Below are 15,411 nucleotides of genomic sequence, written 5' to 3'. Positions count from 1 at the left end.
GAAAAGAAATTCTAAATTCATTTATGTTTCTAAAAGTCCTCGAAAAAAATTCCGACCAACATTTTCCGTTTCTAAAAACAAGTCTGGAATCTGGAAACTTTCCAAACCACTTTCATCCCTATCTACTACTGCTCGAGCTCAAACATCATTTCCAGCTTGTCCTAAACATAACACAGATAGATAATAATGGGCCTCTAAATAGCGTGATGAGAAGGGTATAACTTGCGGCCCGGCTAAAAGAGATGGGGATTAAACCAATTGGGCCGAAAGATATGTCCATCTGTGTTTCTGGGCTTAAACCAATTTGGCCGACAGGCTGGAATGCTGTTTGAGCTTGAGCTGGAGCAGTAATAGAGCACCGACGGCGATTAGTTATCGCATTAAGCAGAAACAGGATGATCTGTAAGAAATTACTCCGTTCTGCATTTTTTTTAAAAAAAATCCATTCCTTCCGTGCTCGATAATTACTGAATCTTTGTTTTAATCACGTGATTTCGGATTCACCAACCGCGACTTGAAACACCAAAAAAAACTCCATGTGCGGCTTGGCAGAAAGAGGCCATTAATTCAATCACGCTATCAGTACAACAACAACATCTTAAATGTCCCATTTGATTCGCGGTGTTCATCACACGGAATGAATGGACAGATGCTGGAGGAGGAAGAAAGCAAAGGAACACAATTCCAAAGCAAAAGTATAACCGAAGTCGAATCCCAACGCGAGGCATGCCTCGTGATCTCCGCCGTCGGCCGGATCACGCAGCCCGGACATCCGCGGCGGCGGTGGGCTTGCGCCGCCGTGCTGGTTTGGCTGGAGAGATCTTGGCGGCCGAGGGCCTCGAGCTCTTCCTGACGTGGCAGAGCACCCAGAAGTCGTCCTCCTCGCCGTCGTCGGCGCGGCGGTAGCACCGCGGGTCGGTGATCTCGTACTCGGCCATCATCCAACCGGTGCTCCGCTGCTGCCCCATCTCGCCGCGCACGTAGAAGCAGTAGTTGATCCTGCACCACCGCACCACCACGCCGAGGTCGGTCACGGACTGCCCGTTCTTGGTGGAGCTGTGCATCCACGCGCCACCACCGCCGCCGCCGCCCGCCACGGTCCGCCGCACCGAGGGCTTCCTCCGCGCGCGCGCCGAGAAGAAGAACCCCTCCTCCCGCCGCCCGTGCCGCGCCAGGAGCTCCCACGGCGCCGCGCCGCAGGGGTCGGCCTCCACCACGGCGCCCGCCACGCGCGGCGCGAACCCGCGCAACTGCGGCCGGAGGAAGTGGAGCATCAGCTCGTCCTCCGTCGGCTCGAACCCGACGCCGCCGCCGCCGTACTCGTCTTCTCGGATCAGATTCATCTCCTTCCCCATTCCGAGTAGTAGCTAGTCTAGTCTCCGCTCGAAGTCAACAGCGAGAAGACAAGATGTGGAGATGGACAGAGACGGGTATGGGTGTGTGTTCCTCGTGAGTTCTTTCTCCGGACCACGAGTATTTATCTCGCCATCGAATGGAGCCCATCGTAAGTGCGATGAGTTCTTCAGTCCAGATCATTCTGTGGACTCAGCCCAGCAGATTTCCCATTTCTAATTGAGCCAGAAGTTTACGGATCATGGATTAGGCCCAAACTAGCAAAGTATCAGCACGTTCCCATAATAGGATAAGGGGAAATGAACCTTAACAACAAAATTTTCAGTACTTTCGAAATATATGGACACATAGGCCATAAAAGTAAATGGAGGTACAGTAATACGGTATCTAACTTTTCAGTTTTATTAGCAGTGAAAGTTCCAATAGTTACCAAAATTTAATAGAGTGGCGCTCGAGCTACCCTTTTGCGATGTTTGAGAGGCCATGGCGGAAGCGAGAACAGCGAGCTCTCTTTCACCACAGGATCTAGTCACAAGCTCGTAGGATATGTGGCAGGGGGAGTAGTAACAACCTCGGCGGAGGTCCTCCTTGGCGAGTGGTAGGGTTGTGGTGACCACCCTAAAGGGAGTCCTCCTTTGCAAGGGGAGTGGCAACAACCACAAGTCCACAACCAATTCCTTCTCACCTCGACAATGGATCTACTTATCTTTTTCCCCTAAGCACATCACAGATCTCTAGACTCGCCCAATACAAGGGACAGATCTGTGGCTTCGTGGCTCCCGAACCAAAGGCATGTCGAGGCAACCGTCACCTCTGCATGTCGTGCGTGAAGTATGACTCGCAAGCCCACATGCATTTGGCTCCAACGTGGAGCCTTAAGATCATTAGACACATTGATGCATTGGACATGGCTTTGGTTGAAGTATGTTCTACTCGTCGTTTTATCAAAATTTAGTAATACAAAAAAAACCAACATATATTATTAAAAAGACAAACTATACATATCCAAAATGCCAAACCAAGTAACTTGTCTATAAGAGCGATTTTACGGTTTGTGATGGATACCAAGAGATATCTACACCTAATTTACACTAGAAAAATATGATACATCTCCATACTATTTTAGAACATTAAAATTTTCATTTTTAAGGACAAATCAAGGAATTTAATGTTTTTTTATATAATCAGGTATACCGTTGAGGTACCTCGGAAAGAAAACAGTGAGCGATGTGCAGGATCAGTGTAAAGGACCTGCTATTCCGATTACAGATTCGCTCATTAGCCCATCCACGTTTGAATTTTGAGTTTTACGTTTGGATAGATGCGTATTGACAGGAATCAGAGACACATCGTGACACTGAGAATCAAACACATTTCTAACAATATGAGATTATGATAACCATTATTACTAATATTTCCATTTAATCAAAATGTGTATGAATTAGGTATAAAAGTATACAGCCATTTACACCCAAATCTAAAACTAATACCTTCATGACTCCTTAATTCATATCCTCCAATATATCCATCAGAGTAGATCATCAACCCAACCAAGGCAGTGTGCTACCAAACAATCCAAACTACGATCTACAAACACAACACAAATCAAGAACACATTTTGACCTGACCTGACACGATTCACCTCAAGAACACGCAGTTCTTGTGATCTTTCGTGTCATTTTCTTGCTGCTGCTTCTGCTCGTTGGCCTTCCAGCCGTTGGGCACCCACCAAACTCGGATGCTCTTGTCGAGCCCTCCACTGTACACCATGCAGCCATTGCTGACCCTGCACCAGCTCGCCTGGATGCATTTCACGGGGCCCTCATGGCCTCTGATCACGCCCACCCTGGCGAGGGCGGCGGCGGCGCCGCCGTCGCCGTCGCCGCTCGTCTGCCAGCGCCACAGCCCGATGGTCTTGTCGGCGGAGCCCGTGAAGACAAGGTCGCCGGCGACGCACAGGCAGAGCACGGCCATGTCGTGCGCCTTCACGTCGCAGGAGAGGCTCCAGCGGCTGCCCCTGCCGCCTACCCTGTCCCACCCGACGACGTGCCCGTCCGACCCGGCGGCGTACACGCGGCGAGCCCCGGCGTCGGCGCTCGCCACGAGGGCGTTCCACGACACGCCGTCCCGGGAGATGAGGATGCCCTGGAGGAAGTGCGCCGCCTTGCCTTTCCCCCACGCCTTGACGTGGCCGTCGGCGGAGGCGGAGTAGATGGTGCCGCTGTCGGCGGCGACGGCATTGATGGCGTCGTCGTGGGCGTGGATCGACTCGAGGCACTTGAGGTCGGAGATGCGCCAGACCTTGAGCGTCTTGTCCCAGGAGCCCGAGTAGACGACGCCGTCGTGCACGGCGAGGCAGGAGATGCTGTCGGCGTGCTCGATCCAGAGGCGGCGGTGGTTGCGGCGTGTCTGCACGTAGCTGGCGTGGCGGAAGATCTTGCCCAGGTAGTCCCTGGTGGTGGGCAGCGCGGCGACGAGCTTGAACGCGTTCTCCGACCGCCGCGACACCCGCCAGACGCGGACGCGGCCGTCCTGGTGCGCGGAGAACACCCTGCCCCCCGCGGCGGCGAGCGCCTTGACGGACCCCTCCCCATGCCCGAACCTCGCGAAGCGGCGGAGATCCGGCTGCTGCCACGCGACGATGTCTGCGCCGGTGGACGCGCTGAGCAAGAACTCCCCGCAGAGCGAGAGGGACGACACCGAGCCCTGGTGGTCCCTCAGCACGGCGAGCGCCTTGAACGAGTCCCTCGACATCGGCAACGCCTCGACGACATCCGACGGGACGGCCGGGTCGGAGAACGACGACGAGGTGGAGGAGAACGAGGCGACGGACGAAAAGGAGGAGAACGATGCGGAGGAGACGAAGGCGGAACGCGGGAGCAACGGCGCGGACATAGCAGCGCGGTCTGTTGGATCCCGCAATGGCATTGCCATGGCCGCGTGCGGGGATGCTTTCTTGAGGCGAGCGGACGCGGAGGTGGTGGCGAGAATAGCAGAGGCTGCGAGGTGTTCGTCCGGGACAGAGAGGCCGAGGCGGGTGGTTTGAGACGACGACGACGACTCGACCGAGCTAACGCGTGCTGTTTTTATCTTTTTTTCCCCCCTTTTCGAGAAAACGAAAAAGTTAATGGCAGGTGGGGCCCATGAGGCAGGGCGGTTCAACGGCTACTAGGCGCGGGCTGCTTTGTCACTACGGTTTTACGTTTTCTATTCGTCAAAACGGAAACAGATTTCGTTTGTTTATTACGGTTAGGTGAGTAGGTCTGATCGTTTCGAGCGTTTGCCTTCATTTCACACAAGTTTGCTGATTTCAGTGTTTTTCTTGCTGTAAACTACACGGTGATAATTTTGAATCTGCCATCTTTTCTCCAATTCAATATATTAAGCGGTGAATCCATGGAAAAATTTGCGGGACTTTACATTATCAAAACAAAATTAACGCCGACCAACTGATTGCACATGCTACCATGATGGAAAATACGCATCATATAATCAGAACCATACAAGCACAATAGGCAGTAAAGCAAGAAATTAGAGGTCACATGAGCGCACTAAGCATAACACTTTCTGTTTCTTCTCCCCTTATTCGGACACTTGTCCATGTTTAAACAGGCTTAATGATGTTGATGCAGTATCCAGCAATCCAGCATCATGAAGCACTCTGAACAGTAACAACCTGCTACAACAATGGGATTAATGAATCAGATGCGCATTATAAAAACCAAGACAGAATCAGACACGCGAATTATCGGTGAGACGTTGACAGTCTGAAACTCCGAAAGAAAGAAAAAAGGCTGGTGATTCGGGTTGTTCTAGAAGCATTTGACAGGGAGCCCAAAATGTTTCAGAGCTCATTACTGACGAACATTTTCAACTCGTGTGTCTGATTGCATTAGAGGTTGAACCATTTTTCTCTCGTTTTTTCTTGTATATGATGCACTTGAAGCACAAGGCAAATCCATGGTTTAGGTAGAGCAAGCTCTTGTGTACTGCCATCGTTTTAGTTCTCTATGGCTGGAGGTGCCTTCAAGGCTAGTTCTTGTGTACTGAACAACTACTGCTGAATATATATACAGTCTACTAATACTAACACTACTATTAATCCACCGACCAAAGTCAGCAGACAGCGTTCCATAGTGCTATATTCATATACTACAGAGTACTCCCTCCGTATTTTAATGTATGACGTCGTTGACTTTTTAATAAACGTTTGATCTTTCGTCTTATTTAAAAAATTTATGTAATTATCATTTATTTTATTGTGACTTGATTTATCATCAAATGTTCTTTAAGCATAGTATAAGTATTTTTGTATTTGCATAAAAAATTTAAATAAGACGAATGGTCAAACATTGGTTAAAAAGTCAACGACATCATACATTAAAATACGGAGGGAGTATATGCTAAGCTTCTGAAGCTTATGGCTTCTTCTAATACATGCAGTGGAATTAGTACTGGTTTATTCGTAGCTTGGCTTGAAGAGAAGATGCATCATGCATGTAATGTAAGATGTGTAAGCTGGCAAGTTTCTTGCAAATCTGTTCACGTCTTAGCTCAATAGTTCCTTTCGTTTGGACTTGGTCTTGAACAGAAGGAACACTCATGCCATGGTGTAAAATAGCCAATGGTGTTTCATAAAAAGACATGTGCAATTACAGAAGTTTCATAGAAAAGTAGCCAATGCTTGCTTAGTGCGTTGACAGTACGGCCGGGCAGTCAGAGAGCACCCAATGGGGGTCTGCTGCTATGAATTTCTGATACTCCGACGCACGGGATCAATGAAGAAAAGGAGAACGCACAACGCCGCTGCTATTGCGGTAGGTCTAATTCAAAAAGTTTTCAAACATTTTTATATGTTTCCAAGCAAAAGTTGCAGTACGGTAGTAGTATTTGTTCTTGAGGATATGTGGCTCACGCTCAAAGCAACTGCCGCCCTTTGGTCGGAGAGAGAGCATGCACCTTTTGATCAAAAAGGTTGGTCATATGTTCCATGACATGAGTATACACTAATCAATCTTCATAGGAGTAATTTATTTTTGCTTCCAATGAGAGACTAGTTGATCTTCCAATGGAGTAGCTACAAATCTTATTTTTCTTTTTTTTCTTATGTTCAGCTCGAGTAGTTGAGAAAAATAATTCTTATAGTGCTCACCTATAGAGCCTGTATCACAACGAGGTACAGAAAAGCTCTGAAAGTCTGAATTGCTATGCTTTAAGCAGGCATTGCGGCCATAATTCTTCCAAATTTCGATGGGCCTAACCAACTACCTCTATGTTCTCTCGTATAGTGTGTGATAATGCGTATGACTAGTGCTTGTTTATTTTATTTTTTTTCACACGACTGAAACTCTGAAACTAAACAGGCCAAGTCGCCAAGAGATGGAGCAGAACCGTAGGAGTACAGAGTACAGACACTACCATTAAAAAGTCAAAACGGGCCTTGGCAACGAGATAGATGGGCTCAAAGAAATTGGGCCCTCTTCTCTAGCGTAGGCCCACCAGAGAATTTTCAGCCGGGCCGGAAGCCTGGAATTCCCCTGAATTTGGGCCCAGAGTTGAAACAGACAATTCACAGGGGTCCTACTGCAAATACGTTACTACTTCGTACCATATCATTTGCAAGAGAGAGGAAAAGAAAAAAACTCTGAAAACAAGGGAAAGGAGAAATCCAAGCCAATTTGCGACGAACCCTAACCGCCCACCAAATCCTCTCCTCCTTCCCCAACGGCGAGCGTCCCCGGCGAATCCGCCTTGACGGAGGCACCCCGGCGAGCTCACCTTCCCGGAGGAATCCCAGCTCAGCCTCATCGTCTTCGGTGAGGTACGCATCCCTTTGTCCCATCACTTTTCACCCGTCAATTGCAGTCCCCGACCTGGTAGAGGAGGGGAGCACACAGCCGACGCCATAGCAGCAGCAAATCTGACGTGCCGTCCGCCTCCGCTCTGCTGCGGGCGTCGATTCTGGTGACCGTGCCATGTCGCGCTCGATGTGCTGGCCTTCCGGACGGCCGGCGCCGCCATCTCATCCCGTAGATTCCGAATCAGCGAGAAACGTGTGTTACTCGTGTAGGGAGGGGAACGTGAGGAGGACGAACCCCTACACCTACACCTTAGGAGTTTTGTGCCTCCTCCCGATGTGAGGGGAATAGGGGATCGTGTTTCCTGGGCGGAGAAAGCTCTTATTGTTTTCTGATTATACACAATTCTGAGTAGTAACACGTGTCTACTGTGTCTGTGTCCCTTCCGCATTTTCCATTTAGTGCTTACAGCCCAGTTGAACCCAAATCAGATTTTGTACTGAGCAAAATCCTTGAACCAAACATCCCCTGGAAAAACTTGCTCCTTATCTTAGTGAGAAATGAAACATTTATCATAATTACATTGGATTATTTTTTGCTTACATGTGCATTTTCTGTATGGCCACGTGCCATTGAACATGGGAAGTAGATCTATTTTTCTTTCACCATTTAGTTTACATTACATAGCAGGATTTTATTTATGCAGACATAGTATTTATGTTGCATCCTGGATAGTAAAGCAATACTAGTTCTACGAGTATGAATATGAATTTAATTTTCTTACCAAACCATATAAACCATCATACCCTAGTGTGCTTACTTGACTTCATGCGCAAGAAACTTTTAAGTGTGGATTCTCTTCATATATCTGTAGGGAAATATCTTGGTGATTCTTGGGAACCTTCAGAAAGACCACTTAATAGTTTTCCTTGGCCCAGAAAGGCTTGAGACTTGAGAGCTGAAAAGTTCTGCTGGAGCTAGTGCTATAATGGCCACAAAACTTGTGGTAAGTGGACAATCTTTCTCTTTTTAGGATTCTATAAACGAATGTGTCCTTTCATAGTTTAATCATTCATGAAGAATGATGACATGAGATTTATTTACTTAGGTTCTTGGAATCCCATGGGATGTGGACACTGAAGGATTAAGAGAGTACATGGGCAAGTTTGGACCCCTAGATGATTGCGTCGTCATGAAGGTTTGTAGCAATTTCATATTCAGAATAAGATATTAGATGCCATATTCTTTGTGTTTATTACATGCCATTAAGATTTGAGGAGAATATGTTTCTTGTCTTTTTAAAGTTATTTGGGAAACCACAGCCTCACATGTTGTACTGTTGGTAATCTATTCCTTTCAATAATGAGTTTGCCTTGGAACAGATATGGCTATGTGCTTGTATTTCGCTTTCAGTATCTGATTTCTATTTAGTTTTCCTTTTTCTGGGGTTGTCCGCCAAAATTGAGTCCTGAATTTCTGGATGCACATCTTAAATAACTTCTTCAGTACTGTATTCATCAATTTATTAGCCTGATTTGGTAATTTGTGTACTGACTGACCACTATCTTTCTTGTACGTTAAAATTATAGGAGCGTTCGTCTGGTCGATCTCGTGGGTTTGGTTATGTAACGTTCTCATCAGCTGATGATGCCAAGGTAGTAATCCTGTTCTCCCAGATTTGCTGACTTGATATTACATTGCATGACTAGTGTTGTATTTTAAATCTTTTGTTAGAGTTTATATATCAACTGTGAAATATCAACCTTCGAATTTTTTAAGAGGTGCTTAGTAAAGTGGTTTACTAATTAATGTGGTATAATAAAGTGGTTTAGTAATATCTTGTTTACTAATTAATGTGGTATAATAACATGGTTTAGTAATACCCTATCTTCTAACATATTTGGTACTGCTGCAATTTGTTCGTTCTGAATCATTCTGCAACATTTTTTTTCAGAATGTTCTTGAGTGTGAGCATGTTCTCGGAAACCGAACTCTAGAAGTGAAGATAGCCACTCCTAAGGTAAATAAAATACAAACATATATTATATATGCTAGCAGTATGTTGTACAGTTGATTCACATCAAGCTGTAGTTGACTATGGTGTATCTTGTCATTGAATAGGAAGAAATGAAATCACAGGGATCAAAAAAGGCTACTAGAATATTTGTTGCTCGAATTCCGCAGTCCGTGGATGAGTCCATGTTTCGTAGGTAAGCTATAGCTTCAGTCCTTTTGTTCAGCACTCAGTTCACTTATCAGTTGAATATCCGAGCTTGCATAAAGACTCTAATCAGAACATTTTATTGATAGACATTTTGAAGCCTATGGAGAAATCACTGATCTTTACATGCCAAAGGTGAGCAAATTTGGAATTATTTTTAAATTGCTAAAAATATTTATGTATTCTCTGTGATATCACAATTAAGTACCAATACAAGTAGATACACTCTTTCTATATAGTTACCTAGATTTGCTTATCACTAGTTTAACTAGATTTCCTTCCGATAAGGACAAATATCTAAACTAATCCTAATACTAGGATTGTCTGGACTCCTGTGGCCTTCGCTAATTAGGCATGCATCTTATAAGAGACTGGATATAGAAGGTGCTGATTGAATTTAAGTTAGCACAGGCGAAGCATTTAAAATAGCATTCTTCTTGTTTGTCACAATCAGCATTAAGCTCATAAGTGGTTTTTTTTTTTGGTACGAGTATTTGTTTTGGTGCTACAATTGATTATTGAAATTATATGGTAATGAATGGAGCTACAATGCTAAATATGATAAGATTTTACTGAAATGAGTCTTCCACCCTCCTGTTTTGTGTGTAGGAACATGGTTCAAAGGGTCATCGTGGAATTGGGTTCATCACTTTTCAGAGTGCAGGTACGTTTGCAGAAATCCTCCATCATTTATTCAGGCGTTCATTTTAATTTGTTGTTGGGGAAGAATAGTTTTAGCATAGATGAGTCTTCATTTATATAAAATGGCATCTTGACCTGAAACCTTTACTTCATGTCTGTGTTCTTTAGGGATGATTGCTTTTTTCCCCAGTTTGATCTTTAAGCTTGATATGCATTTTGTAATTACCTTATTCAATGCAACTGTAATGTTACAGAATCTGTGGACAGTATCATGCAAGATTCACATGAACTGGATGGCACAACAGTAGTTGTTGACCGCGCCACTCCTAAGGTACCTTTGCTCCAAAGCACTTGCCATTGGTGGCTGCATCCAATAGTATCTTATCTTTGAGTAGGCTCTGTAGTAGGACATTCTATTTACTGAAGTAGTTATGTACTTGTCACCACCTGAAATCCATCTGAACCAGGATGAAGAAGTCAGATATCCTCCAAGCAGGGGGGCATCTCAGGGTGGCTATGGTGCATATAATGCATACATTTCAGCAGCTACCAGATATGCAGCTTTGGGTGCACCTACTCTGTATGACCATCCAGGGTCAGCTTATGGAAGTAAGTCTTCTGCTACGAAGATCACAGGTTTGACACAAAGCAACTTTGTTAACTGGTTAAATGTTTTCTATTTGACTTACATTGACTAGGAGGAGGATACTATGGATCCTCCCAAGGAGTGGGCAACAAAAAGATATTTGTTGGCAGGCTTCCACAAGAGGCAAACACGGAGGACCTAAGGCATTACTTTGGCAAATTTGGCCGAATTGTGGATGCATATATCCCAAAGGTAAGGTTAAGACTTTCTCATTGTTTGTAACTGTACTATGTTAATCTCAACCTTTTCTAATTGTATTGAAGGACCCTAAAAGAAGTGGACATCGAGGTTTTGGTTTTGTCACCTTTGCTGATGAGGGTGTGGCAGATCGGGTAGCTCGCAGAAGTCATGAAATTCTAGGACATGAGGTAAGGCTGTTGATGTCTCCTTGTCTTTGCTTCCCATGCCTCCAAAGCCAAAGTGACAATGTCAACCTTAGCTTTTCTTTGGGGAAAAGAAAAACACTAATCATACCATTCCAATGTTTCAGGTTGCAATAGACACTGCTGCACCACTTGAGGGTGACTCTGGTGGTGGTTACATGGAACCCATGGATCTTTATGGGGCTTATGGTTCAATGCGAACTTATGGCAGGTTCTGCAGTGGTATCGACTATGATGTAAGTGCACAAATACATTATTATGCTTATGATGCACAGTAGGCTTATATATAAATTAATTGGTCCGAGTACATTTGTGATAACAGAGCTGTAGGCTTAATGTTGGTTTGTTGTGATTGTCACCAATTATCTGTTGAATCTCATGCAAATCATCTAACAAAAACTTGTTGATGTCCCAGTACGGTTATGGTCACAGCGGAAGTAGCAGTAGCAGATCAAGGGCTGATTGGCGATACCGACCTTACTGAGCCTGCTGTCTTGTTACTGTTAATGATGTTTTAGTTTACCTCCAAGGGAACTGTGTAAACGGAGAAAAGAACAACTCCATACAGAATGCCAGGTTGTACTATGTTAATCTTAAGCGGGACGGGACATACGTGGAATCTGTATTTCAGTTCATCCTGTAAATTTTTCTTTGCCATTAGAACGCATTCATGCGGTTTCTGTGCCAGGATGCCATGAGATCGAGGCAGCAGTGTAGTTATCATTATTGTGGAAGTACCATATGTAATAACAATCTTTCTTCTACACATGTAAACGGTGGTTCTGGTTTTTGAGCCTCTCGTGCCTGATCCTGCTTTTTTGTCTGAATCCATCTACTACTGTATTGGTTTACAATTGCTATTGTGAGTACAGTTCTCTATCTTTGTGTTTCCCACTTCTACCCTCTGATGGCCACCGTCGCCGTGTTCTTCCCGCTGCCGGTGGCGAAGGAAGCCTTCTACAACACGCCGGTCGGCCGGTGGCCGTACGTCGGCTTCTTGCGGTTGCGCGTAAGGATTTGTCCATGAGCCACGTGATATACTCTCTGTGTGTGTGTTTGCTTTCTTGGGCTGTATCGACTATCATTGTCTGACATTTCTATGGCCCGGTCACTGTTCCATGCAGAAAAACTTACCAGCAGACTGCGGTGAATTGCAAGACCAATGGGATGACTGCATTGAATTGCAAGACCAATGGGATGGCTTCGATAAATGTCGATAGCAATATAAATCATACAAGTCAAAAATGGCGAAGCGTTTGTGCTGCAGCCGTGCATGATTTCCACTCCCTCCCTTGACTAGTTGTACGCCAAACAGAGACTTTGCTTCTTCTAGGAAGCTTATATTCTGTACTGAGCAATGCCAGTACGCACCGATCATACAAGTAGTAAATCGCAGAGATACTATATACTCCGTACTACTGTAGCAACTAGCAAGTAGTAAGCAGAGATCGACAGCGATGTCTCGCTCCGTCGGAGTGGTAATGGACGCCGCCGGCGCCGATGCAGACCAAGCCCGGCTGCACCAGCTGGGCTACCGGCAGGAGCTCAAGCGTGGCCTCTCGTATGTGATTCTTCTTTCGTTTTTTATGTTTCTTTTCCCATGCATTTCATATTGCGATCATTTTAAATTTCACCGTAGCTTGTGAGTGTAAACTTACCATATTGAATCCTTTGTTAGCCTGGTTTCCAACTTCGCCTTCTCCTTCTCCATCATCTCCGTGCTGACCGGCGTCACGACGACGTACGGCACGGGGCTGCGCTACGGCGGGCCGGTGTCCATGACGTTGGGATGGCTGGTGGTGGCGGCGTTCAACGGCTGCGTCGCCCTGTCCATGGCCGAGATCTGCTCCGCCTACCCGACCTCCGGTGGCCTCTACTACTGGAGCGCCAAGCTTGCCGGAAAGGAATGGGCTCCCCTAGCTTCCTGGGTCACTGGCTGGTGTGCTCTTCGCTAACATTTTAATTTATCTCTCATGGTTTAATCGTTATCATGTTTTAAAATTTGGAATTTAATAATATTTCCTTATTATGTTTTACAGGTTCAATATTGTGGGACAGGTATGAATATGTTTCTCACGGGTTCACACCAAGTCTAAATCATATATCTCTACTATTTTAAAAGCGAAATTGTTCTACTTACATGCTCTCATCCGAATATGCATAACGTTTTACAGGTTCAATATTGTGGGACAAGTATGAATATGTTTCTCACTGGTCCACACTAAGTCTAAATCGTATATCTCTACTATTTTAAAAGCGAAATTATTCTACTTTCATGCGCTCATCCGAATATGCATAACGCGTCTGTTCACGAAAAGTAACCACCATCCCTCCCTAATTATATGGTGCTGGCCCATTAACGTATAGGCGGCTCATATCCCTAATTATATGGGTCTAATTCATTATAACATACATGCATATAACTAGTAAAAAGAAGAGTTAATTTTACACTCTCGAACTGTTTTCAGAAAGTGCAGAAATCTTTTGAGGGAAAAAAGTGCAGAAATCTGACACTCCAATTGCTCGTTAACTGATCCTCCAGTGGGCTTGCACGACGAGCGTGGATTTCTCGCTGGCGCAGCTTCTCCAGGTGATCATCTTGCTTGCCACGGGAGGCGCCAACGGCGGCGGCTACATGGCGTCCAAGTACGTCGTGTTGGCCATCTACTCTGCCATCCTCATCCTGCACGGCCTCATCAACAGCCTTCCCATACGATGGCTCTCCTGGTTTGGCCAACTTGGAGCTTTCTGGAACGTTGCAGGTGCTGTTCGACCCGGCCATTTTTCAGATATTCAGTGTTGAATCCCATATATACATCATCTCATTCTTCGGTTTGTCTGTTTGAACAAACAATTCCAGGTGCCTTTTCGCTGACGATCTTGATTCCAGCGGTTGCCAAGGAGAGGGTGAGCCCTGAGTTCATCTTTACCCATTTCAACGCAGAAAACGGCGCGGGCATCCACGACAAGGCATACATTCTCGCAGCGGGGTTGCTGATGAGCCAGTACTCCCTTATCGGCTACGATACATCTGCACACATCGTAATTCTGAACTTTCTGATAGCTGAACAATCCTTAGTTTCTCGTTGCATACATATAATTCATCCACTAATCTTCTCTTCGCATATAAATATTCAGATAGAAGAGACCAAGAACGCGGATTGGAGTGGGCCAATTGGGATCATCACGTCCGTTGCACTGTCAACCATGTTCGGATGGATCTACCTGATTGCCCTGACATCGATCATGACCGACATACCTTACCTCCTGAACCCCAGCAACGACGCCGGCGGGTACGCCATCGCGCAGGCCCTGTACACCAGCTTCCACCGGAGGTACGGCACCGGCGCCGGAGCGCTCGCCTGCCTGGGTGTCATCGCCGTCGCCATCTTCCTCTGCGGATCCGCGTGCATCACCAGCAACTCGAGGATGGGGTACGCGTTCTCGAGGGACGGCGCGAAGCCGCTGTCCCGCGTGTGGCACCGCGTGGACAGCCGCGAGGTGCCCCTCAACGTCGTCTGGCTCTCCGTCGCCGTGGCCTTCGTCATGGCTCTCACGGTGAGTTGCACACGCGTTGCTGCTGCTGCTGCTGCAAATTTCTCGTGCGCGCGTACGTACGTGCTGGTCTCATATAGTGTACGTTTTTTTGGCACAGTCGCTGGGGAGTCAGGTGGCGTTCCAGGCGATGGTGTCGATCGCGACGCTGGGTTTGTTGATCGCGTGCGCGCTGCCGGTGTTTTTCCGCGTGACGACGGCGCGGAGATCGTTCGTGCGCGGGCCGTTCCACCTCGGCAAGTACGGGGTCGTCGTCGGCTGGGTGGGTGTGGTCTGGGTGGCCACCGTCACGGTGCTCTTCTCGCTGCCGGTGGCGTACCCGGTGGCCAAGGAGACGTTCAACTACACGCCGGTGGCCGTCGGTGGTGTGCTGCTGCTCAGCCTCGTCGCGTGGGTGCTTCACGCCCGCTTCTGGTTCCAAGGGCCTGTCACCAACGTTGACACGTACAACGTACCCTGAATTTGTATCCCTGGATTAGCTAGCGAGCACAGGTGGATCAGTAAACTTAAATTTTGTGCAATTTTCTCTTGAGAGGGAAAAAAGATGTGCATCTTGTTGGTTGTAATGGGGACAAAGACCAAAATAAGCCCAACGAAGGGTGCTGCACATGTGGCTTCTCCATCGAACCCACCAAAAAGAGCAATTTTATATTCTTTGAGGAGATACATGAGGTATCACTTTTTTTAATTGTAAATTTGGTATATCTTAGTACCTAGGTACTACGAGATATTAAATTTTACACTAAAATTTTAGTACCTCATGATACCTAGTCAAGTACTGTAAAATTGCTCCACCAAAAAAAAGTTGGCCAT

The 15,411-nt window shown here is 46.3% G+C and overlaps 4 protein-coding genes across 4 annotated transcripts; 2 read left to right on the top strand and 2 right to left on the bottom strand.

Annotated features, from left to right (window-relative positions):
* Positions 1-539: 539 nt before the first annotated feature.
* Positions 540-1,435, bottom strand: LOC127760104 (NAC domain-containing protein 58-like). The gene has a single exon (XM_052284315.1). It carries the CDS (start codon positions 1,353-1,355, stop codon positions 756-758), a length of 600 nt encoding a protein of 199 aa, XP_052140275.1. The 5' UTR covers positions 1,356-1,435; the 3' UTR covers positions 540-755.
* A 1,296-nt stretch (positions 1,436-2,731) lies between these two features.
* On the bottom strand, positions 2,732-4,437 carry LOC127760098 (protein JINGUBANG). Its single transcript, XM_052284309.1, has one exon. It carries the CDS (start codon positions 4,285-4,287, stop codon positions 2,992-2,994), a length of 1,296 nt encoding a protein of 431 aa, XP_052140269.1. The 5' UTR covers positions 4,288-4,437; the 3' UTR covers positions 2,732-2,991.
* A 2,544-nt stretch (positions 4,438-6,981) lies between these two features.
* LOC127760100 (uncharacterized) lies at positions 6,982-11,836 on the top strand. Its single transcript, XM_052284311.1, has 14 exons — positions 6,982-7,174; positions 8,026-8,157; positions 8,260-8,349; positions 8,741-8,806; positions 9,106-9,171; positions 9,273-9,361; positions 9,462-9,507; positions 9,982-10,036; positions 10,269-10,345; positions 10,482-10,623; positions 10,713-10,852; positions 10,924-11,028; positions 11,151-11,279; positions 11,459-11,836. Exons 2-14 carry the CDS (start codon positions 8,140-8,142, stop codon positions 11,525-11,527), a joined length of 1,092 nt encoding a protein of 363 aa, XP_052140271.1. The 5' UTR covers positions 6,982-7,174; positions 8,026-8,139; the 3' UTR covers positions 11,528-11,836.
* A 115-nt stretch (positions 11,837-11,951) lies between these two features.
* On the top strand, positions 11,952-15,194 carry LOC127760106 (amino-acid permease BAT1 homolog). The gene is made up of 7 exons (XM_052284316.1): positions 11,952-12,604; positions 12,722-12,982; positions 13,083-13,101; positions 13,586-13,805; positions 13,904-14,085; positions 14,182-14,601; positions 14,699-15,194. Exons 1-7 carry the CDS (start codon positions 12,501-12,503, stop codon positions 15,056-15,058), a joined length of 1,566 nt encoding a protein of 521 aa, XP_052140276.1. The 5' UTR covers positions 11,952-12,500; the 3' UTR covers positions 15,059-15,194.
* Positions 15,195-15,411: the final 217 nt, after the last annotated feature.

Source organism: Oryza glaberrima, chromosome 1 (assembly GCF_000147395.1).
Source record: "Oryza glaberrima chromosome 1, OglaRS2, whole genome shotgun sequence".
Taxonomy (NCBI): Eukaryota; Viridiplantae; Streptophyta; class Magnoliopsida; order Poales; family Poaceae; genus Oryza; species Oryza glaberrima.
This window is presented reverse-complemented; position numbering and strand designations above follow the sequence as displayed.

What these genes read in the sequence shown, in the direction of transcription:
- LOC127760104 (XM_052284315.1), bottom strand. Translation starts at nt 1,355, where the DNA reads ATGGGGAAGGAGATGAATCTGATCCGAGAAGACGAGTACGGCGGCGGC.
- LOC127760098 (XM_052284309.1), bottom strand. Translation starts at nt 4,287, where the DNA reads ATGGCAATGCCATTGCGGGATCCAACAGACCGCGCTGCTATGTCCGCG.
- LOC127760100 (XM_052284311.1), top strand. An exon ending in TTGACCGCGCCACTCCTAAG is followed by an intron (nt 10,346 to 10,481) that starts GTACCTTTGCTC and finishes CATCTGAACCAG; the next exon opens with GATGAAGAAGTCAGATATCC. An exon ending in ATGAAATTCTAGGACATGAG is followed by an intron (nt 11,029 to 11,150) that starts GTAAGGCTGTTG and finishes CCAATGTTTCAG; the next exon opens with GTTGCAATAGACACTGCTGC.
- LOC127760106 (XM_052284316.1), top strand. Translation starts at nt 12,501, where the DNA reads ATGTCTCGCTCCGTCGGAGTGGTAATGGACGCCGCCGGCGCCGATGCA. An exon ending in AGCTTTCTGGAACGTTGCAG is followed by an intron (nt 13,806 to 13,903) that starts GTGCTGTTCGAC and finishes AAACAATTCCAG; the next exon opens with GTGCCTTTTCGCTGACGATC. An exon ending in ACGATACATCTGCACACATC is followed by an intron (nt 14,086 to 14,181) that starts GTAATTCTGAAC and finishes ATAAATATTCAG; the next exon opens with ATAGAAGAGACCAAGAACGC.